Here is a 25,405-nt window from a genome sequence, read left to right as displayed (position 1 = left end):
CCACCAACACTCTAAACTTGCTGTTATGGCAAGATATACAAAGCAGGGACGGATCTCAGGCAAGATCGTATCTGAAGGCAGCCTTGGGGGCCACTAACCTAACAGCGATTTGGGACATGCAACTCGGGCATAACGCGTTCAAAAAATTGGTTTGGAAAACCGTCAAATCTCTTTCACTATTGGAGGACAAAGAGACTTTTGCCAAAAGAAACCATGCATGGATGATTTTAAACTCTTATAAATCCCTGACACCACAACCATACTTCAGCCAGGGATCCCCCAAGGCAACAAAACTGAAGTTCTTAAAACACAGACTAGGGGTCTTGCCCACTAGAGAGCATCTTCCACCATGGCTCAGGAGCAACGGCCATGACGCCTGCATTTTTTGCAATAAAGAGAAGGGTGACATACTCCACATGACCTGTCTCTGCCAAGAGCTGCGGCCAGCCCGCCAACAGCTCTTAAAGGTCCAGATCAAGCAGATAGGATCTCGCACTAGAAGGCAAGCGGTGCTGGCTTGCCTGAACCCTGCAAACACAAAATTGAACTGCAGAGATGTAAAGTTCCTTGCGATAATTGAGCAAAAACTGTCAAAAAAACATTCCGAACATTGACACAGAAAATATATAGACGCTTATCAGAACTCAAGGAACATGCTTTCCTGCCTTAAAAGACATTTTCCTGGTCATTAGATCGTGTTTTTTTATCGTATGTTTTTTTAATGATGACTTATTGAATCGTCTTTCTAATGAGATTTTAAAGATTTTTGTAAAATGTTTGCACTGGGAGAGGAGTTAGCCTAACGGCTAAGGCGCTCGACCTCGGACCTGGGGATCTGGGTTCGAGTCTCGGTAACGATGCCAAAAACCTCCTGTGATTCTGAGCAAATCACTTAATCTCCCCGTGCCTAAAAATGAAAGTGTGTGTCCTCATGTAAAAAACAAAAAAAAAAAACGTAACTTGCGCTATGTAAGGCGCTCTGATACCTGATTCGGTTCGGGTCTAGTTCGCGCTATATAAAACTCTACAAAAAAAAAAATAATAACTATGCATAATAATACATTTACCAATTTGTCCTCCCTTACATCCCCTATGATTTAAACATAAAAATGGAACATCACAATTTTTTCTGAAAAATCAGGTTATGGCATTATTGCATTAAACACCCATATCTGGGCAAAAGGGATGTGACTGAATTAAAACCACCATCTATATTCACCTCAGCAGCCTATCACATTAAATATTGATCTGTGAACAAGTGGTGCTGAGAGATGTAACACAACTGTTAAATGGTAAGAAATATTTGAAATAGAATACCACGCAAGCAGAAATACAGGCATTGGAGGCACTCAAGGATAATACCGGCATGGGGATCAAACCTGCTGACAAAGGGGTGTGATAGTCATCCAGGACAGGGATGATTATAAGACTGAGATCACACAATAATTGAATGTAAAGGAACATTATTCAAAATTGAGAACTGATCCCTCATCTGAGGCAAGAAGAATGATTAGATCAGTGATAGACGAAGGTTTAAAAGAAAGCTTTCTGAGTGATCTAGAACAGGGGTCCCCAAACTTTTGAGTAAGCGTGCCACATGGTATATTTTACAAATATTCGTGGGTCAAAAAAAATCTGTTTTCATAAATGAATGAATACAATTTAAATGAATGAAAAAAGTTTACTTTGATCTTTTTTGTAATCAGCACAAAAGAGAAATGTGACAATTACAAAGAAACAATGTTGTGCGTAAACTGAAAAATGATATATAATGACTAAAAATGTCAAACATTAGCAAATGCTCTGACAAAAGAAACATTTACTTAACTGTAGATAATAAAAAGCATGCTATTAGTTTTTTTATTGATTTTAAATACTGAAAATTTACAAATTTATATGAAATGAGAATTTGTACAGTTTTGTGGCACACAATAGGAAAAATAAACACACTCCAAGAAAGAACTCCAGTAAAACAAACCAAAGAAATTCAAAATAAACTTGAGCCATTAATAAAAGTTGAACAAAAATAAATTCATTCTGCACCTTTCTACACAATTCTGGCAATTGAAGTATTCAACCACGAACAACAAAAAATGAAGCACAAGATTAATGGGAATGATGGAAACTATTTTCTAATTTCAAAATATTACTGAACTGAGGTTTCAAGCTTGAGGAGCCAAGTGTTAGAATGGACGTCGAATTCTCATCAGATAAATTTGCTTGATATTTGGAAATACTTCATTTTTGAAAATTTTTCTTAGAGTCTAAGGAGACACACTTTCATTCTTAGTTTACAGGCGTGTGTGTGTGAGCCAGATCAAACATCTGTGTAAAATAAATCACAGGAAGGTCACTTGATATAGTGAGCTCTAAAAGACACAACATGAACTATCTGCACTAACTTGCATTTTTCAAAGATCTGGCATGCATGACATTGCTGATCCAAAATTTACAATAGAGAAGATTCAAGAGACTTTGCTGCCACTTACAGGCTGCCAAAGAAATTAAATATATATTTCCCTTTAATTTTCGGAATCCGAGGTTTTGAACAGAGAAATCACATTATAGCCTCTTAATGCTAAAGTTGCTGCGGGCTGGATAAAATCTTGTAGCGGTCCGGATGTGGCCCACGGATCATAGTTTAGAGGCCCTTGATCTAGAATACAAGTATTTGGATAAGAAACATCCTAGAATTCCCACTTTTCACACGCTGCCAAAAATACATAAACGTATGGAAAAATCCCCCTGGGTATCCTATCGTGTCCGGGTGTGGTTCCATGTTAGAACCCCTTTGCAAATATGTAGACTTCTTCATGAAACCATCTGTGTCCACAACTAGAGCTTACATAAGGGACACTACAGATATAATCCAAAAATGTCTTAATTTGCCAACGACAATTGCATTATCAGATAAAGGGTGTAGTGATGGGGGCCGGATTTGCCCCAGATCTGGCAAATCTTTTAATAAACAACTTTGTACATACCCATATATTTCAAGAAATCAGTCCCTTCCACACTAACATAACTTTGTGAACAAGGTACATAGATGATGTATTTATGATTTGAACTAGCAGTGTGCAACTGACCTAGAAGACTTTATATCCCTGCTTAATGGTAGGTCATCTGATATTCAATTCACCATATCTTATAGCAATGATTCAATTATTTCCTTGACATTATTGTCAAAATAGCTGGCAATAGGTGGTACACAACCCTTTTTCGTAAACCTACAGAACCCAATATTCTTTTAAGGTATTCCACTCACCAACCCAGGAGCCTAAGAGATAACCTGCCCTTTGGACAGTTCCTGAGAGTTAGAAGGTATTGTAAATTGAGATGGGACTACTTTATGGACTAGGGCATTCTGATAAGCAGGTTAAGAGATAGGTGTTACCTGATAAGTCTGTTAAAACATACAAGAAAAACGTGTTTGATACTATTCAAGAGAATGCTTACTTGCACTGAATGTGAAAAATGATGGAACATTGATACAATGGTATGTCACCACTTTTTGTACCAGGAGTAATGAGATCAAAATGATCATCAACAAACATTGGAATCTGATATCAGATGAGTTGGATAAACCAGTTTGAGGCATGTGGGCTGCTGAATTCATATCTTAGCAGAGATCGCCGCCTAGTGTTGGGTCCGGATGATTGCACCTTGTTGTCCTGGAAGAGTCTTCGAAGTATCACGAGATAGGTGACTCCTCCCCTGGACTACAGTGCGCATGGGCATCTTCTCCATCCTTAGATTGTTTTTTTCTGCCATTGGGTTCGGATGTTATTCCTCTACTCCAAATTCGGAACCAAAACTAAACTACTTTCTAAGGCCAAAAGGCCTTCTACTTCGACGGTATAGTTCTCATTCGGTACTTCTTGACTCGACTCGACGCGGGCCGTTGGGCCTTTCGACGCCACGTGGGCCTGCTGTCGATGGAAAGGAGCCCGTTCAAAAGGTGCCCACAATGCCACTCCAAATTCCCGCATACTGACAAACATACAGTATGCAACAAGTGCTTATCACCGGAGTACAACAAAGAAAATTGCCCAGCGTGTGCCCAATTCCATTAGAAGAAGACCATCCAGAATCGACGGGCCGCTGGGCAAGAGATTCAGCGGCCGGCACCGGAACCGGAGAATATCTTCGATGGTGAACACGACCTCCCAGAAGCGGCGGACTCCGATCTAGAAATCTTCACCGTTGAGGACCAGTCGGACTCCAATGACCAGATCACGCCGGGGCAAAAAGTGAGTACCCAGCGCTTATCCCAAAAGATAAGGCTCCGGTCGAAGCATCGCCTAAAGGCCTTAGCCGAGATCGACAATATCCTTCAGAAGCCCCGCCTTCCGGCTCGGCTCCAAAGCCCAAAACCAGGCCTTCTGATAGCCCAGGACCCAGTACCACTCTCCCCAAGAAGGTTGTCGACGCCAAGAGGGTTGTCGAACTGAAGGTCGTCGAACTGAAGAAGGTCGTCGAACCAAAGGTTGTCGAACCGATGAAGGTTGTCGAACCAAAGGTCATCGAACCGAAGAAGGTGGTCGGACCAAAGAAAGTCGTCCAACCCAAAAAGGTTCTCAAGCCGAAAGCTATCGAGCCAAAAAAGAGCCTCGAACCAAAACGGGTCGTCGATCCAAAAAGAACACCGGACCCAAAGAAGGCCGTCGATTATAAAAAGAGTGTCGATCAACAACAGGATCACACTACAAAGCCCGGCGAGCCGAAAAAAGCCATTGACTCGACCAAAAACATTGAGCCGAAAAAGGCCGTCGAGCATAAAAAACGTATCGAACCAAAAGCTCCGGTCGATCCGAAACAGGTCGTCGAGCCAAAAAAGGTCGCCGAACCCAAAAAGACTGTTAAACCAACAAAGGACGTCGAACCGAGAAAGGTTACCGACCCGAAAGTAACAGCCGAGCCGAAAAAAGCTCCACAACCAAAGGCCCTCGAGCCAAAGATTCACAAACAAGTCACTAAGCCAAATACATCGGCGCCAAAGCCAGTTGAGGAAGAACTCTTCCATCCTGATCCAGTGAGTGAGGAACAACCTAAACTGTATATAGACCCTGAAACAGGACATGTTACAGTTTACCACCGGAAAAAGAGACCATTGGACACGGACACTCCTTCCCCTGTTCCTCAAAAGAAAAAAGACTTCGGGACATCTCCCTCAAGGCCTTTTACTCCTCCTCCTTTCTTTCCTAATATGCCTTTTGTGCCCTACTCTCCTACACATTCAGATTATAATGATGGCGATAACATGGGGGTAGATCCTCACGATAATTTTAATGAAGCACAGGATCCTGATGCACAGGATGACACATGGGATGACCAGAATGATCCATATGACCCACAACCCATCCCAGACACCTCCCCATACCCTACAAAGCCGTCTCCTACTGACGACACCATTGTTTTTAACCAACTACTGGATAGGGCAGTAAAATACCACAATGTCGACACTTTTCCTACTTCTGAGAAAAATGTCAGGACACTTCCTATGTTAAAAGGGGTACTAAAACATGCGCCAGACATATTCAAAGATCCAGCCAGAGCACGTGTACTCAATCCCAGGATTGAGAAGAAATAAAAGCGGCCCCTACAGACCCTATTTATATTAAATCCCAGTTGCCTTTAGACTCACTAGTAGTAGCAAACGCTCGAAAGAGAGCTAACTCACAAACCACAGGAGATGCTCCCCCTCCTGACAAAGAGTCTACGATATTAGAAGCCTCAGGCAAAAGAGTAGCCTCACCGGCTGCTAATTCATGGAAGATTGCAAACACAGAAGCTCTACTAGCACGCTATGATAGAGCACATTACGATCAACTTGAAGGTTTTCTGCAACACCTGTCAGAACCTTTTAAATCTCAGGCTAACGACCTCATACAGGAAGGCAAATTTATAACCAATGCTTCCATTAAATGTGCGCTTGACGCAGCTCACACATCAGCTAGGTCAATGAATACTAGCGTATTACTAGGCAGACACGCGTGGCTACGCAACTCTGGTTTTAAAAACGAGGTGCAATCCACCATCCTCAACCAACCAGTTAACCAAGACTTCCAGTTTGGCCCTGCAGTAGATACCATCTTAGACAAAATTAAAAAAGATAACGAAACTGCTAAGTCTATGGGCGCACTTCAGTTTCAACAACATAGAGGTTCCTTTCGTCGCTCCCCCTACAGAGGCTCTGCAAGAGGCAACACATCACAAACTTCCTCTACATACAAAAGCAACACCCAAAGTTCCTTTAATAAAGGCTCCAACAAAGGAGGTAATAGGGGCAACAATAACAAGGGCAGGGGACGTGGAGGCAATAACACCAGAGCCTCCACTGCCGCCAAACAGTGACTTCATCACACTCCCTCCGGACCATCCAACACCAGTCGGAGGCAGAATCAAACAATTCCTACCAGTCTGGAACTCCATTACCACAGACAGGTGGGTGAGACAAATTATCCAGTATGGTTATTGCCTGGAACTCACTTCTACTCCTCCCAACATACCACCCAAACACCGTCCTATGTCCAAAGAACACATCACACTGTTACAACAAGAGGTTGCGTCCATGCTACAAAAGGGAGCAATAGAACCAGTCCCTTTTCAACACCAGGGAACAGGAGTATACTCTCTATACTTCCTAATTCCCAAAAAGGATGGATCCCTCAGACCGCTAAATCAATACATACTCTCAGAGCATTTCCATATGATTACTCTACAACAAGTATTCCCGTTACTCCAGCAAGGCGACTTCCTTGCTACATTAGACCTCAAAGATGCATATTTTCACAAACCAATACATCCAGCTCACAGGAAATACCTCAGGTTCACAATAGAAGGTCAACATTATCAATTCAAAGTTCTCCCCTTCCGGGTGACTTCAGCCCCAAGGGTTTTCACAAAATGTCTAGCGGTAGTAGCAGCACACCTCAGAAGGCAACACATCCACGTGTTTCCATACCTCGACGATTGGCTCATAAAGGCCAACTTGTACGTGCAGTGTGCAAGCCATACGTCTCAGACACTCCAGCTGCTGCACAGTCTGGGTTTTTCCATAAATTACCCAAAATCACATCTACAGCCCTCCCACATACAGCAATATCTGGGAGCTAGGATAGAAACCTCAGTAGCAAAAGCATATCCAAATCCAGCCAGGATAGCCAACATGCAGACTCTCATTCAAAAGTTTCAGCCACAACACTCTTTGCCAGCTCGAGTGTTCATGCAGCTCATAGGCATGATGGCCTCCTGCATATTCATTGTCCCTCATTCCCGACTTCAAATGCGTCCATTGCAAGAATGTCTAGCACGGCAGTGGAACCAAGCTCAAGGACAACTAAAAGACCTAGTGTTGGTAGACAGTCACGATTACAACTCTCTGCAGTGGTGGAACCCACAAAACCTTTCCAAGGGGCGACTGTTCCAAGAGCCGGTTCCACAAGTAGTACTAACAGCGGACGCATCACTGACAGGTTGGGGAGCCCACTTACTTCAATACACAGTCCAAGGGCTCTGGACAATCAAACAAAGACTGCATATCAACCACTTGGAGTTGCTAGCAATATTTCTTGCACTGAAAGCATTCCAGAAATACTTGTACAACAAGGCTGTGTTGATCCGGACGGACAACATGACAGCCATGTATTACATCCAGAAACAAGGAGGGACACACTCTCCACAGCTGTCTCACCCAGCACAGAGCATATGGATGTGGGCAATTCCCAAAAACATTTTTCTCTTAGCAGAACACCTGCCAGGGAAAGACAATCAAATAGCAGATCTGTTAGGCAGACACAGCCAACAGCTACACGAATGGGAGATTCACCCTCAAGTTCTCCAACCATTCTTCCAAGAATGGGGCCATCCAGAGATAGATGTGTTTGCCACAAACGAAAACTCAAAATGCCAGTACTTTGCCGCCAGGTTCCCACATCCGTTGTCACAGGGCAATGCGATATGGATGAACTGGTCAGGCAGATTTGCGTACGCTTTTCCACCAGCCCCACTAATTCCGCTGGTGGCACGCAAACTATGCCAGCAGTCACTCACAATGATCCTGGTTGCTTCCACATGGGCAAGACAGCCATGGTACACAACATTCCTAGAACTTTCAGTAGTTCTCCACCAAAGACTGCGCCTCTCGCCCCATCTTTTAACTCGGAACCATGGAGAAATCGGGCACCCAGATCCCAATCAGATGAACCTAGCGATGTGGCTCCTGAAGTCTTAGAGTTTGGATACCTTAACTTGCCTCCTGATTGCATGAACATTATCAAGTAGGCAAGACGGCCAACTACTAGAGCATGCTATGCAGCTAAATGGAAAAGATTTGTAATTTATTGCAATAATAACCGAATCAATCCATTAGATGCTTCCATCCAAAACATTATCTGTTACCTCTTGCAACTCCAAAGATGCAATCTAGCATACTCCTCCATAAGGCTACATCTCTCCAAAACAGACAACACCTGTCCCTGTTTAGAGTACCCCCAATCAAAGCCTTTAAGGAAGGTCTTAAAAGGATAATCCCTCCAAAGCACCCACCTTCACCAGTCTGGAACTTAAATATAGTACTTACCAGACTTATGGGACCTCCTTTCGAACCACTCCATTCATGTGAATTACAATTTCTAACATGGAAGGTGGCATTTTTGATTGCCGTTACCTCCCTCAGGCGAGTGAGTGAGCTACAGGCACTAACCATTCAAGAACCTTTCATGCAAATACATGCAAATAAGGTAGTACTTCGGACTAACCCTAAATTCATGCTAAAAGTGATATCAACTTTCCATAACAATCAATCCATAGAATTGCAAGTTTTCTTCCAAAACCCACAGTCAGTGGCTGAAAGAGCCCTACACACACTAGATGTAAGGAGAGCTCTGCTATATTATGTTGACAGGACTAAATCATTTAGGAAAACAAAACAACTGTTTGTTGCTTTTTCCCCACAACATAAAGGTATTCCCATCTCAAATTCAGGAATAGCCAGATGGATAGTTAAATGCATTCAAATATGCTATCAAAAAGCTAAACGCACTCTAACAGTTCGCCCAAAAGCACACTCTACGTGTAAAATGGGGGCATCCATGGCTTTCCTAGGGAATATTCCTCTTGAAGTCATATGTAGGGTAGCTACATGGTCTACCATACACACTTTCACTAAACACTATTGTGTAGACGTGCAAACAAAGCAGCAAGCTGCTGTAGGCCAGGCTGTCTTTAAAACTTTTTTTCAGACTGCTGCAACTGGTACAGGTGACTACCGCTAGAGGAGATACTGCTATACAGTCTATGCTAAGATATGAATTCAGCAGCCCACATGCCTCGAACGGAAAATGCTACTTACCAGTATGCATCTGTTCTTGGCATGTAGGGCTGCTGACATTCATATCTCCTCTCCGGTGCCTGTCGCAGCTGCAGGATTCTCTTTTGCATGGCCATCTCTTACTCTACTATACTCCATCTTTGCCACAATGGCGAAAAACAATCTAAGGATGGAAAAGATGCCCATGCACACTGTAGTCCAGGGGAGGAGTCACCTATCTCGTGATACTTCGAAGACTCTTCGAGGACAACAAGGTGCAATCATCCGGACCCAACACTAGGTGGCGATCTATGCTAAGATATGAATGTCGAAGGCAAAAACAACAGGTGATTGACAGAATGCAGAACATTGTCATACATTCACCCCAGTACAGAGATCTGGGCCTAAATCCATCGTTTTTTTGCACTCCACACCACCCCAGGTCAGACATGGCCATATGCAAATCAGACTTGACCCTGTGCCTCATGGGAACAGTCCAGCCCGAACCGCCAAGCCATATCTTTCCTGGACCGGAATCAAGCATCCAAGGACCGGTTTCTGGCTATCAGCCGTCATCAGCCTGGATAGCTTGACTCCAGTGGTGTGGAGAGCATGGGAATCAGGAATGCCAGAAACCGGTCCTCGGAAGCTTGTTTCCGGTCCAGGGAAGGCATGGCTTGGCAGTTTGGTCTGGACTGTTCCCATGAGGCACAGGGTCAGACTGATTTGCATATAGCCATGTGTGAACTGGGGTGGCAGAGTGGGCTAAAGAACGGTGATGGATCAAACCCAGATCTTTTGACTGGGTGTGAGTGTTTGATTGGTTCAGATGCTCCATCCATCACCACCCCCTTTTGTACCGCTTTGGCCGCCATAAGTGTGGCAGGGTATGCTCAGACGTGAGTCCCTTGCTCACTTTGCCACTGGATTCAAGCAAGCCGGGCTGAAGACGGCTGGATTGCCAGAAACCGGTCTTCGGAAGCTTGTTTCCGGTCCAGGGAAGGCCTGGCTTGGCAGTTCGGTCTGGACTGTTCCCATGAGGCACAGGGTCAGGCTGATTTGCATATAGCCATGTCTGAACTGGGGTGGCAGAGTGGGCTAAAGAACGGTGATGGATCAAACCCAGATCTTTTGACTGGGTGTGACTGTTTGATTGGTTCAGATGCTCCGTCCATCACCACCCCCTTTTGTACCAAGATATGAATGTCAGCAGCCCTACTTGCCAAGAACAGATGCATACTGGTAAGTAGCATTTTCCTTATATGCCTTCAGTATAGGAAGGAACATAAGGGATTACGTAGATAAGAGCATGATTTATCCCCAGTAAAGGAGCTCCAGCTACTAGGGAAGCTACGAGTTTCTCGAGTAGGGATTGGAAGGGGATATTGGGAAAGGCAACGTGTTCACCAATGTTTGCCATTAAAGGGGATTTTGATATATCCAGGTCAGTAGAAGAGAACTATGCAGATTTGTATAATCAAATTACAACAACAGTTAATCAAATCTCCCCTCTAAAAGACCAAAATAAAAGTGGTAGACCTTCTGCCTGGTGATTTAATGATAAACTGAAAACCCTGAAAATTAAATGCAAACAGGCAGAAAGAAAATGGAGAAAGTTTTATGCAGACCAGGACAAGATTGCATGGAAAAAGGCCATATCTATATACAAAAAAGTAATTTTCTCCACCAAAGCGGAGTATTTCCCAGAGATCATTATGAACTCGTCAAATAAGTCTAAATGTATCTTTAAAATAGTTGATGACATCACTAATCCGAAGTGTTTACCAAACATAACTCAGCCAACCCAAGATCTCTGTGATACTTTAGCGGCCTTTTTCGAAGAAAAAATTAGTATTTTCATTAATGGTCTTAAAACAAATCTATCAGCAGGGGAATAAGTTATGAGTAGTGGAGCAGTAGCCTCGACCACTGGTATAGAAAATGTATCTTTTGCAGGAAACCAGCCTGGTGTTGGAATTGCCAATATGAGTCTCTTGGATCACTTTGAGCTTCCTCCGGAGGAAGAATTCTGCAGGACTTCATTGGGTGTCTCCTCTGGCTCTCCATTGGATCCCCTCCCACATAAAATCTGGAAGGAATTTGCCTCAGAACTTTTTCCTAGACTCCGGCAGATCTGCAATCAATCACTATCCAGTGGGGTTGTACAATCCGGCTGGAAACAGGGTGTGGTTACGCCACTTTTGAAGAAGGCCACTCTTGACCCAACCTGTCTGGGAAGTTATCGGTCCGTTTCCCTCCTACCCTACCCAGTGAAGATCCTTGAACGATTGGTCAGCAAATCTCTCTCACAGTTCCCAGAACTTAATAACAAATTGGTGGATGTACAATTTGGCTTCCGCCCGGAACATGGAACAGAGACTGCTCTGGTAACCGTGATGGACGATCTTCGTCTATTGGCAGACAGGGGACAATCGGCAATACTTATTTTGCTTGACCTGTCTGCTGCTTTGGACACGGTTAACCATGGCATTTTGCTGACCCGTTTAGAGGCGGTAGGAATAGTGCGCACTGCCTTGGATTGGTTCCAATCCTATCTTTCCGGAGGGGTCAGGCAGTGGCTCTTACTCCATTTCAGTCTGCCTTTTCCAATATCTGGCATGGTGTTCCTCAAGGGTCTGCCATCAGCCCGATTTTGTTTAATATATATCTGAGCCCATTGATTGACATAATTCGGGCTCACATTGTGAAATTAGTCAAGTATGCTGATGACACCCAGATTATCTTATCCTTTGATGGAACCCAGTCTAACGCCTTGGAGGATTTTCACGCCTGTATGCTTGATACTGCGCAGTGGCTACGGAACAACATTCTACAATTTAATTCGGATAAGACTGCAATTTTATACTGTACAGATGGGAAGGTCCCTCTGCCCCTCCCTCATAACTTCTGGCCCCTTGTAACTTCTACACCTCTGGCTCCGACTAAAACAGCACAAAACTTGGGAGTCACATTTAGCGCCAACTTGTCTTTGGAGATGCAAGTGAATAAAATGGTGGGGTGCTGCTTTGGTTTTATCAGAGCTCTGAGAAAGATCCTCCCACTGCTTCCTAACTCGGCCAGAGCCTTAATAGGGCGAGGCGTTATTTTAAGCAGACTTGATTACTGCAACGCCCTACTATTGGAGTCACCAAAGTATCTGGTTCAGCGACTGCAACGCGTCCAAAATGCGGCGGCAACATTGGTAAGTTCAGACCACGAGACTCTTCTGCATCACAGTGTTTAGCCAACCTACATTGGCTCCCAGCGCTGCAAAGAATACATTTCAAGTCCTTATGTATAGTGTTTAGGGCTTTGCATGGATCTGGCCCTAAGCCTCTACAGAAGAAACTGGTTTGGTACACTCCCTCTCGGAGACTCAGCTCCTCTTCTGCTTGTTTGGTGAAGGTCTCTAGTTTCAACACAGTTCGAATGGGAGGGAGGGCTTTTAGCACTGCTGCTGCGAGGCTATGGAACGAACTACCACTTGAAATTAGACAATGCAACTCCTTGTCTCTGTTTAGGAAAAGGATTAAAACGTGGCTGTTTCCCAGAAAATGATCTCTTGTCTTTAAGTGCTGTCTATTCGGTTTCTACCCTCTTCACTTTATGATGGGTTGTGTCTTGTACCACAGCAAAAAGGAAATGAATCCCCTCAGCCCACCCATATGGCAGAGCTTCATCATCTGGGATAGAACCAAAGATGGTCCGGTTAGGGAGCCACACACCTGTTGAAATTATGTCTCACACTCATTTTAATTTTGACATCATGATTTTCCCTAATAAAGTTTTCACATTTTTTCTCACTGCAATTTAACATCCCACACCATTCCAAACTGATTTGATTTTTGGTATGATCCATCACTGGTGGTTCCTTGGGTTTGGAGAAGCACATAATTCCAACAGGTGTGTGGCTCCCTAACCGGACCATCTTTGGTTCTATCCCAGATGATGAAGCTCTGCCATATGGGTGGGCCGATGGGATTAATTTCCTTTTTGTTGTACACACTTTACAGGTAGACACAGAGTATGTCACATTTTTCTTTGCCCTCATAAGTTGTACAGACCATTGACAGTCCTTTTGTGTTGTTATACTGTGAAGAAGGGGTTTGTCTGTCTTTTGGTCTTTAAATAATTTTCCCCTTAGACCCTCCACCAACCTTGTTTTTGATGATCTTGTACCACAGCGCCAGGGTACCCGTAGGGTGTTTGTTGCACTTTATAAATGCTATATACAATACAATACAATACAATACGACTACCGTCACCTGATCAGCCAAATATACATACACATCTGAACCTACCACCGATCAGGAGGCACTACAAATACAAGAAATGTAAAGCATATAATTTGACCACAGAAGGAAAAAAATTCACTCATGAGAACAGAACATTCACACTCACTGAATTTACGAATCGTAACAGTACCAATGTAATCTGTCTGTTGAAATGTCCTTTTAATCTTGTGTATGTTGGCCAAACGACACAAAAGGTAAGGGCCGCGGATCCTTCAACATTGCAGCAGGATCCATTGCAAAATCAAGGGAGCTTCAATGGTGAAACATTTCACAAACTAAGGACACTGTGACCCGGACATTAGATGGCTGGTTTAGGAAAGTATCAGACCCAACCCCTGTGCGACATGAGTCTATCTTGAATTTAAGGAAATGTAAATGGATACATGTCCTGGACTCAGTACAGTATGGACTTAATGGACCTGGAGAAATTCACAAACAAACAATACAGTACAATAATGGTTGATGTTGATTGCCTAACAATTCTGTCTCTTTAATACTAGTCTGAATGGATAGTTTTGTAACTAGTTATATCTTGGAAGAGATTTATTCTGACATCTATGTACGTAAAAACTCTTTTCTGCTTTTAATGAAACTCCAGCGATTGCACTGATAATTTCACATAAATTGATGTATCAGAATCAATTGCACCATGGACACTAATCGTGTTGAGACCTATGTAATTGATAAGACTCAGTACACTCAAATGTACTCATTGACATGATGGTACAGGAGGCGACTCTTCAGATATTGACTTGACCACAAAACCATTATGCCTTGATAAGTAAGGGCGCTGTATTTTAGGCCTTGCTCGCAGGGTTGTTAACACATTGTATAGGACGATACACATCATTGGGGTGTACCCGAGTGTCGGCTGTCTTGATTAGAGGAAGATACTTTGTATCTCCTCAATGACAACATGCGCGCTGACGCCGCGCTGGTTAATTATTGAGCAGTGTTTGCTGCTTGCCTATTCTAGAGTGAGCAGCGGTGCGAGCAACCAATAGCCTCTCTGCATGATCATGTAATTCTATAGGGGCACGTTGGTACAGAATATTTCGTTTAAGCTAGTGTTTTTGACACTCGCCCATGTATATTGAAGTGATCATTTTTGTGCTCATTTGGTATTCATAAGGTTTATCTCCCGAAAGCTCCATTTATATATATATATATATATATACATAAGTAAGTGTTTTATGTAATACGGATTGGGCATTATGGGGACAGTTTTTTTCACACAGTAGAATTACTTTTTCCCCTCACATCTGATTTGATACAGTTTTCAGTATTTGTTATATCTTCAGATGTACTTGGTAACGGTACATCTATAACCCCATGTTTTACGTCTGTCCCAATCTATTTGTCAGTGTTCTGGAGCACAGGGTGCAATTTTGGCCACACCGATTTTGTGCTTCGCATGAATTTGGGGGAGCACTTAGTAACTGCTTTTAGTAAGGCACATTTTATGTATCATTATTTAAATAAGTCTTGTTAATTGTTCATCCAACCATTACAGATCATAGATATTTACAATATATTGCCCAATTACACTGATACAAATTGTAGGCTTTTCACCCAAAAAAATGTTCTATGTAGTCTAGGCAATGACAGTTGAAATAAAGTTTGGGCTAAAATATCAACATTGTCTGGGTGCAATAAATGAACTAGTCATACAACTACTACTGATCGCAGTTGTGTATCCCTCCTAAACCAGTACTGTAGTTAAGCTTGATATGTTAAAAAAACCTACAAAACAGAACTATATATCTGATTCTAACCAAGGTGCAGGATCCTACTAAGCAAAATGTTCCTAATGAAAAAAAGAATTTGAACATGGGAGACACTTAATATCTAATCCCCTATGGCAATTAATTAATTTATATATGTGATTGTGAATAATGGTGAGGATTCAATACCTATTTTTTTTTTAATTTTATTTAATCAGTTAATGAGTTAAGGGATCAACAGTTCACAAATTAAGGGGTCCATTGTGGCAAAGATAAAGTATAGAAAAGTAAGAATGACCATGTAAGTGTATGTAGAAAGATTACTGCAGCTGTGACAGGCACCGGGGAGGAGGGTGGGCGATATGAATGTCAGCAGCCCTACATGCCAAGAACAAAATGCATACTGGTAAGTAGCATTTTCCGTTCGAGGCATGTGGGCTGCTGAATTCATATCTTAGCATAGACTGTATAGCAGTATCTCCTCTAGCGGTGGTCACCTGCTCCAGCTGCAGCAGTTTGAAAAAGAGTTTTAAGGACAGCCTGGCCTACAACAGCTTGTATGTATGTTTTTTGTAATTTGTAACTGATGTAATTTGGCAACTATGTGGAACATTATGTAATGCGCTCTGATACCTTCGGGTCTAGCCAGCGCTATACAAAACTTTTTAAAATAAAAAATAAAATAAATAAAAAACTTCAACTCTAAATTGGGCCGTCAGTGTCCTGAGGATAGAGAAGGAAGAGGTTCACAGGCAGATATATCCAGCCTTTGATTCACGAAAAGGCATACGGTTCCTGCTTTGGGGGCCCATTTTAGAGTTGAAGTCCGCTCCATCATCTAGAGTTGGATGGACCTTCAGCATGTCGACAACAGAGACTACTCCGCTGCCAACATACACCTCCAACGGAGTAAGGGTCGTTAGAGGTTTTGTCATTTGTCTGCTCGCCATATTAGAGTGTGTGAATAAATGTCAACTTTTTCTGTTCGTCACCACGAAGTAAAACCAGACAGTAAGAGGCAGTAAAAACTGCAAAATTATCCCTACGTCATGGGAAAAAACTGTGCGGGTCGCTTGCATTCAGCGGTTAACTACTCCTTACTCTTGGCTCCAGATATGGTATAATAGTTACTTTTTGTTAAAGGCATGGCCATTCATGCTTGCGTCCCCGAAGAAATGACTTGTTTCTCTAATTCAAATTGTGGATATTGTTTCTTTTATTAGACCGTATACAGTGCTGTGGGAATCCGGGACACCTGCCGCTCCCTGTCCCAGTCCATCGAGCTGTTTGCCAGGGTGGTCCAAGCATTTACAGATGACCTCAACTACATTGCCAGCCTCATCAGTAAAGTGGTATGTAAATTGCAGTTGTGTCTCTTGGATAGTTTTGTGCCAAACCTCCTTTTCTGTCATCTCTATAAGTGCATGGTTCAATTCCCTCATCATGTCTAGATCTTACAACTTTGCTGAGTCTTGTCCGATTTAACAAGTTTAGCGCTGTCATTTGTTTAGAGAAGAGTGCTGCTTTTCATTATTTTGTAGGTGAACATTTTCATATTTTCAACGTGTGGCAACACTGACCCTGAAATCTCTAATGCAAACTGCGAAAAGAGTTTAGCTATTATTTTTCGCCTGGCCATGAGCACTTGTCTCTGACCTACATGTCCAGTTGTTTGGTCTCGCCTAGGCTGTGCATGTGCTGTCTCATTGAGACATGCCATATCCACTCTGAGGGATTACAGCCCGCCCATTGCTTAGGATTTGTTTCTTTGCTTGCCCGTCCCAAAAGCTTGCTTATATGTGGGTGATCTGTGTTTTTGTCCCTCCTTCTTGTGTCTCGCTCCCTCCCATGGAGCATTGGCCTATTACTTGTATCCTTTCACTTTTGTCTATTTCAGTTCGTGTACGTGCACTATTTTTTTGTTTCTTTCAGCCCATGTTTTGGGAAGGTTCCCTTTTGTTTCTTTTAAGTGTTGATGCTCCTAGTGTTGTTTCTGTGAACAGCCCCGTAAATCATGTCCTTATATCATCGCATTTGTTCTATTCCCAGGGTGCCTGTTCCATCCACCCACCCCCTCTCTCATTGCTGCTGGCCCCCACCGTTGTCGGTCACTCTTTCCCTCTCCTCCCCTCTGCGTCCTACTTTAGCTTCCCTGCCCCTCGTTGCAACTGCTTCCAATGAAGAGCTACATGCACATGTGAAACTGCCAATAATCAAACAGACAAACACAATAAGATAATGGACGGCGCGCTGAAACTTTTCAGGCACTCACTCCCATTCACTTTTAGATCTGGGTTGAATCCATCATCGTTCTTTTGCTCACTTCACCACCCTTGTTCAGAACCAGCCATATGCAAATCAGTCTTGACCCTGTTTCTCATTGGAACAGTCCAGACCGAACTGCCATAAGAGAACGCTGTCCAGGTGGATCATCCTGATACTGAACTCGGACAAGACGGAAGTCCTCATCCTGGGATCTTCGCCCTCCGCCTGGGACGACTCCTGGTGGCCCCCAGCCCTGGGCACCGCACCCAAGCCAACCGACCACGCACGCAACCTGGGCTTCATCCTGGACCCCTCCCTCTCGATGACCAGACAAGTCAACGCTGTCTCCTCATCGTGCTTCAACACCCTGCGTATGCTTTGCAAGATCTTCCGCTGGATCCCGACCGAGACCAGGAAGACTGTCACCCAGGCACTCGTCACCAGCCGACTGGACTACGGAAACGCCCTCTACGCCGGAACCACAGCCAAGCTACAGAAAAGACTCCAGCGCATCCAGAACGCCTCCGCCCGACTCATCCTGGATGTCCCCCGACGCAGCCACATCTCCAGCCACCTGAGGAACCTGCACTGGCTCCCCGTCGACAAGAGGATCACGTTCCGGCTCCTCACCCACGCACACAAGTCTCTCCACGACCTGGGCCCCAAGTACCTCAACGACCGCCTGACCTTCTACACGCCCACCCGCCAGCTACGGTCCACCAGCCTCGCCCTCGCAGCCGTACCACGCATCCGAAGAGCCACCGCCGGAGGAAGATCCTTCTCTTACCTGGCTGCCAAGACTTGGAACTCCCTCCCCATCCACCTTCGGCTGACCCAGGACCATCTCGCCTTCAGGAAACAACTCAAGACCTGGCTGTTCGAGCAGTAGCATACCCCTCCCCCCAAGCGCCTTGAGCACCTCCCGGGTGAGTAGTGCGCTATACAAATGGCATGATTAATTGATTGATTGATTGATCCTCTGTGGAGTAGTGTGGCACACTGGTTAGAGGCTTCGGTGCTTACTCTAATCAGGGGTTCCACTCGGCAACTCTGGGCATTAGCTTGCCTAATCTCCACAACGGCCCCATCAATTCCAGGGATTCCTGGCTCCACCTTGGGGACTCCCAGCAGGGACCATCCCACAGGGAAAGCCAGGACGGGTTCCCCAGAGTTATACAGCGCCAGGAGACCTATGGACGGGTAGCAGTGCGCTTTACAAGCTCAAATACATTACATTACATTACATATCCAGATCTATTACGCCTTGGCCAAGAAGGAGCCTCCTGAATGTATTAGAGCTCATTTTACCAGAGCTAAGTTCTTCCTCGGCTTTAGCAAAAGGTTTCCCTGTTGTAAACATCTGCAAGGCGGCAACTTGGGCCTCCCTCCACACTTTCGCAATGCACAATTGCTTAGATTTTGATGTGAGGAGGGATGACCAGTTTGCACATTCTCTGCTGCAGGCTTTTTTGGTATAGGTAGGCAGGCACCCTCCGCCGGGAGTGGTACTTCTTGGGGATTCAATTCAAAAGGTGAGGAATCCACAGGCAGATGTATCCATCAGAAAAACAAGTTGCCCCAGTATTGTAACTTTCATAGATTCCCATGCTTTTGTATCATTCCCCGTTGTCGGAATGGGAGTCTCGGTAACAAAAATAACATAGCAGTAGGCACAAAAGAGAAAGAAAAAGGCCTAGGCCTCATTCCCTTTTGTAGCCCATCACTCTCTTTGTGTAAAAGAGACCAAACTTAGGCATCAGCCAATCAGAAGAGCCTCACCCCTTAGAACCCTCCTGAAGGAACCTCAGAGCCTCAGATTTTCTACCGCACGTTGTGCTTAGGGAGTCTCCTTTGAGCTCTGCTCAATCTACTCTTCAGGAGTTTATTCTTCAACATTTTTCTTCAGTTTTCTCTTCAGTTTGTCTGCTGATCCTTCCAGGATGTCTGACAAGAAGAAAGCCCTTTTCAAGCCATGTTCCACCTGTGGTAAGAAAAGGCTTTTCATTGAGGATAAGCATAAGGATTGCATCTACTGCCTCTATCCTGACCACAAGGCTGCGGACTGTAAGATCTGCCGCACCTTTTCAACTAAGACCCTCCGGGACCGTGAGGGTAGGCTTCTGACATGGCTGCAGAAATTGAAATCCAGGAAGGATACTGTCTTCAGTGACAGTGAGAATTCGGCATCGGCATCTTCCTCAAGAAGGTCAGTGAAAAGGGGTAGGGGTTCCCCTTCTCCTTCTGTGGAGCGTCCTTCCAAGGCCTCAAAAAAGACCCCCAGTGAGTCTGAGAACCAGGGTCCAGGCAAATCTCCTCATCCAGCCTTCAAGAAGCCCTTTTCCCATTCTTCTGACAGAAGTTCCAAGTCGTCGACGAAGAAGGCGTCGTCGACGGAGGCTTCGTCGACGAAGAAATTGAAACAGAAGCTGAAACTGGTTCCGTCGAATGGCTCGTCGACGGGACAATCGACGACGACAGATACAGCAGCGTCGACGAGGGACTCGCCGACGACGGCATCGACGACGAGGGCGTCGATGATGACAGCATCGTTGACGAGGGTGTCAACGACGAGGTTGACGACGATGGCGACGACGACAGTGTCGTCGACGAGAGCCTCGACGACAGCAACATTGATGACGGCTGGGATGTCGACAGTCTCATCATCGACGGCATCGACGACGCCCATCTCGTCGTCAAGTGTTTTTGTGTTGACGACACATACTCCGTCGACAAAGCCGACGACGGCTGCATTCTCAATTCCATCGTCGACGGGACCATCGACGATTTTGTCATCGGAAAGGAGGATCACAATTTCCATGACCAGGATTACCCCGGACATGACATCTCCGAGGAGGGTAACCCCTTTTCCTCCAGCTCTACTGTTCGATGAGGATGAGTACGAGGAGGAGGATCAGGACTCATATGGCTATGCCAACAGCCCTCTCAACTGCTGGTTAAATGCCAGGTAACGGACTCGGACGGAGGATATGACCAAGAGGAGGGCTATGAACGTCATGCTGCCCAACCACAGCAATACTCTGGTCAAGAGATGGTTACTGTACCATCATCTTTCCTACAGGACCTGCATAAAATGCTGCAAGATTATAATTCTAAGGCTGCACAGTCTGCTCCTGCTCCTGTGGCGCACGGCATGCCTGTCATGGCATCGGCCTCAACGGCTGTTCCTGTATCACCACCTCTGCAGTCTCTTCAGGCACTGACATCGACTCCACGGGAGCCTTCCAGACCTGCTGACACTCATGATGATTCCTCGGATGAAGATCATGATGCGGAGGGGAGACGCGTCGCGGCTGTTGTTTGCCGATTTTGGGGCCACTGAACTGACCACAACATCCAGGAGCCAGTGGGGGCATCACCTGACATCACGCCCCTCCCCAGAGAACCGGAGTGCCTTTAATTACCTCTCGCGCCACCCGCTTCGCGGGAGACACATCGCGGCTGTTGATTGCCGATTTTGGGGCCACTGAACTGACCACAACATCCAGGAGCCAGTGGGGGCATCACCTGACATCACGCCCCTCCCCAGAGAACCGGAGTGCCTTTAATTACCTCTCGCGCCTCCCGCTTCGCGGGAGACGCGTCGCGGCTGTTGTTTGCCGATTTTGGGGCCACTGAACTGACCACAACATCCAGGAGCCAGTGGGGGCATCACCTGACATCACGCCCCTCCCCAGAGAACCGGAGTGCCTTTAATTACCTCTCGCGCCTCCCGTTTCGCGGGAGACGCGTCGCGGCTGTTGTTTGCCGATTTTGGGGCCACTGAACTGACCACAACATCCAGGAGCCAGTGGGGGCATCACCTGACATCACGCCCCTCCCCAGAGAACCGGAGTGCCTTTAATTACCTCTTGCGCCTCCCGCTTCACGGGAGACGCGTCGCGGCTGTTGTTTGCCGATTTTGGGGCCACTGAACTGACCACAACATCCAGGAGCCAGTGGGGGCATCACCTGACATCACGCCCCTCCCCAGAGAACCGGAAGATATAATCACTCCCCGTCCCACGCAACGCGGGACGCGCGCGGGCAGGCGCCAGGCTAAGCCCGGGCAAAGGGCGGGCCGTTTGTGGCCGTCCGGGGCCGGTGGAGGTCGGGCCGGGCCACCCCCCTTGGTCTCCCGGTAAAAAGGAGGTAAAGAGAACTAACGTACACCTAGAGACTACCTACATGTACACTTTGGCTCTCCCTAAGGGACTTTACACTGGTTCTTAAGCTAAACGCTACAGGTGTTTGTTGTGATTTTTTGTGCTGTACTAAATATATAAAAGCTAGCCACATTATGTCTTGTAAAGGGATTCCTAAAAACACCATTTCTCAAGGGCGTTCGCTTAAGGGAACATTGGACCATTACCTAACCAGGGCAACAACGGTAATTGATCAAGAAATAGAGAGAGCAGAACGACGTCTCTCTACAGAAATTACATCTAGCAATCGATCTCCTTTGGTGCCAGCTGACGTACTACAACATTTTTCTTTATTGGGGGAATTAAATGAGATATGTAACACCAGGTACGCTCCTGTGGAACTGGGAAACGTGCAAATTGGTGTTCCAACCTGCTCTACGGGAAATATAAGTCCCCAGCCTAGCATACCATCTAAATTAAATGAAAGTCTCCTGAGTATTCCCCTTTTATCACCAGTTAAAGATAATACGCAATCGATAGTGCACCCTCAGGTCCCTTCTGTTAAAAGAAAGCGAAAGGGTGCTAAACAGTTGGGGAGACTAGCGAAACAACAAAAACTGCATTCAAGCTCCCCACTGGATAATACCACCACCTCTAAAGCATCTTAGGTATGTCCAATACTGGAAATTCCTGTATCTTCTTCACAGGCTACCCTACTGGCGCAGATCGAAAACTTGGGTAATTCGTTAATATCCCCGCTGATAGAAAGAATGAAGCGTATCGGGGAAACGCTCATGGGTATTGAGGAATCCACCAAGGCAAATGCGCTAATTATAAAAAGAATGGCAGGATATAAGCACTCACAGACTTCGGCTGCTACTGATGCACAAAAAACTACTGCTCAAAATATTACTGCCCAAAATCAACCAGTAGTCCCAAAAATGCCAGCCTCTAATATTCAGAAAGCAACCCTAAAACCTGCAATAGTACAGAGTCCTGCTCCTAGAGTAAGGCTGAATAAAGAAGCCACGAGCCCCGATGAGATAGTCGTTAACCAATGTATGATTCTAAGAAAAATTAACAACATACACCTACCACCGGAGGCCGCACCATTTGTATGCGTCCTCTCGGGAGTGCCTGTGCTTACAAAGGGAAAAACTGAAGGACAACAGGAACTAAAAAACAAGGTATCATTTTGGTTAACTAAAAATAGACCCCTTCCACCTAACATCGATGGAAGAATAATAAATGTAAGAAGGGTGGGCTGGTTAGGATCCCTTCCAAAGGATATAGCTGGAGATCTGGTAATAATAAACTTCAGGGATAACCATGTCGTCCCTTATCTTCAAAGTTGGCAGCCACAAATAGGAGACGGCCCTATAGTAACTTGGGAACTAGGTGACTTCTACCCCAGAACATCATATCTCCCACCTACAAGAACGAATGCAGAAAATAACTACTCGGTGGGTAGTAGAGCCCTCGTATCGAGCAGCTATAACATACCCACCTACAATCGATTTGACTTATTTTCTGGGTTACATCAGGTAGATTGATTGGATGCGGACACTACCCCGTAGGAAATTTTATTTTTATTCTTTTATTTTGTCCCTAACAGGTAATGAGTTATAACCGATATAATCCAGTGTTTCCTAGAACTATAGAGATTGGATACAATTTCATCTGTTGTAATAGCTCCATTATTTAAAAAAATATATATGTTTTTATATTGTGAAAATCGATAAGTTTGGATGATTTGTAATTATCCGATCACAAGGAAATTATGCTCCATATACGAAACTTTGTCTAAATTTTAAATGTAAATGAAATTTTATGTTGTATGCTTTTATGGTTATACTTATTAACCGAATAAAGTACCTTTTGATTGATTCGGAGGGTAGAGATGATCAGACCTCTGAGTGGGATGATTACGTCATTCCGGACCCTCCATCTCCAAGTCCGGATCCGGTGGATTCTCCACCTGCAGATATCGGAGGTTTTCATCAGCTGATGGAAAGAGCGACTGGAAGATTCAAACTGACAATGCCTGCGGTGTCCTCCGAGTGTTTCTTGTACGATTTCAAGGAACCTTACAGAAGAACGACAAGATCCATTCCAATAGTGCAACATCTCTGGGATGAGGGCCTTAAGGCTATGAAAAATCCAGCGACGGTGGTCCCTGTGATACCACGTCTAGATAAGAAGTACAAGGCGCCTGATGATGGTCCAGCTGCCTTGACAGGCCACACGAAACCGGACTCAGTTATTTCCCAGGCGGCGCAGAGAAAATCCCGCAACCCCTCTGCTCCTTAAACAACTCCTCCGGACAAAGAGGGAAGGAGATTGGACAATGCCGGGAAGAGATTCTCGTCCATGGTGAGTCTTCTTGTGCGGGCAGCTAATGCCCTAGCAATATTGGGCAGATATGACCGTCAGCTTTGGTGTGATGTCGCACCGTTCCTGGGCCAGCTACCTCCAGAAGCGAAAGCAGAAGCAAGGAAGGTCTTGCAAGAGGGGAAGGCGACATCGATGGAGGTCATTGACTGTGCCATGGACATTGCCACAGCGGCATTTCGTTCTTTGGCGGGAGCTGCGGTCCTTCGTCGCCAGGGGTGGCTGAAAGCAACCTGGTTTCGACCCGAGATCCAAAATAAAGTCCTGGATCTTCCATTTGATGGAGAGGCACTGTGCGGGAAACTGATTGATGACACTCTCCAAGACATCAAAAAAGACACTGAGACCGCAAGATCCTTGGGTACGCTCCAGTACCGTAAAACACCTTTTAAAGGATCCAGGGGTAAGAGTACGAACTACAGAGGATCTTACCAACAGCAAAGATACTCTTCCTATGGTTCAAGTTCACAGCAGTACCGCCAGCCTTACCAACAAAGGCAGGGCCAATCCTCCAATTACTCAAGGCCTAACAACAGAGGAAAGCAGGCTCGCTAGGGACGCGATGCGTCCAAGCGCCAATAGCGGCCTCCTGGCTCTTCCTACTGGACCCTCCTCCAAGAAGTCATCAGTTGGAGGCAGGGTATCAAAATACCTTCAGAATTGGTCCAAGATAACATCGGACCGTTGGGTGCTCAACAACATTCGAAAGGGCCATACCTTGGAATTCACCCAAATCCCACCAACAAAGCCCCCTGCAGCCGTTCCATCGAAACACCTACATCTTCTGAGGCTCGAAATTCATCAAATGCTCCTCAAGGGAGCTATAGAGCCGGTTCCCTCCGACCAAAGAGGACAGGGATTCTATTCCAGGTTCTTCCTGGTCAGGAAGACGTTAGAGAAATGGCGCCCTTTTCTAGATCTCAGGGAGCTCAACACCTATCTCATCTCCCTATCTTTCCAGATGGTTTCCCTTCAAGACATCCTGAGGTTGATCAATCCGGGGGATTTCATGGCCACTCTCGATCTCAAGGATGCATACTTGCATGTACCGATTCACCCAGCACACAGAAGGTTTCTACGGTTTACAGTAGGCAAGAGCCACTTTCAATTCAGGGTTTTACCCTTTGGTCTTCGCTCAGCCCGAGGATTTTCACGAAGGTGCTGGCGCTGGTAGCGGCATTCCTACGAAGACATCATTTTCAAGTCTTCCCTTACCTGGATGACTGGTTGCTGAAGGCTCCGTCCAGGAAAGCAGCGCAGGACGCTGTTCAGGCTTGT

General features: G+C 45.3%; 1 protein-coding gene across 7 annotated transcripts in view; it reads left to right on the top strand.

Moving 5' to 3' along the window:
- Positions 1-25,405, top strand: part of MSH5 (mutS homolog 5) — a 1,532,005-nt gene that overhangs the window by 948,954 nt on the left and 557,646 nt on the right. For all 7 annotated transcript variants that reach the window (XM_078646032.1, XM_078646030.1, XM_078646035.1 and 4 more), the window contains one exon: positions 16,553-16,681. In XM_078646032.1, the coding sequence (XP_078502158.1) occupies positions 16,553-16,681 (129 nt within the window). The remainder of the gene's footprint in view (positions 1-16,552; positions 16,682-25,405) is intronic.

This window comes from Lissotriton helveticus, chromosome 5_1 (assembly GCF_964261635.1).
Source record: "Lissotriton helveticus chromosome 5_1, aLisHel1.1, whole genome shotgun sequence".
In the NCBI taxonomy this organism is placed as follows: Eukaryota; Metazoa; Chordata; class Amphibia; order Caudata; family Salamandridae; genus Lissotriton; species Lissotriton helveticus.
Note: the sequence above shows the minus strand (reverse complement) of the source record. Positions and strands in the feature narration are given on the sequence as shown.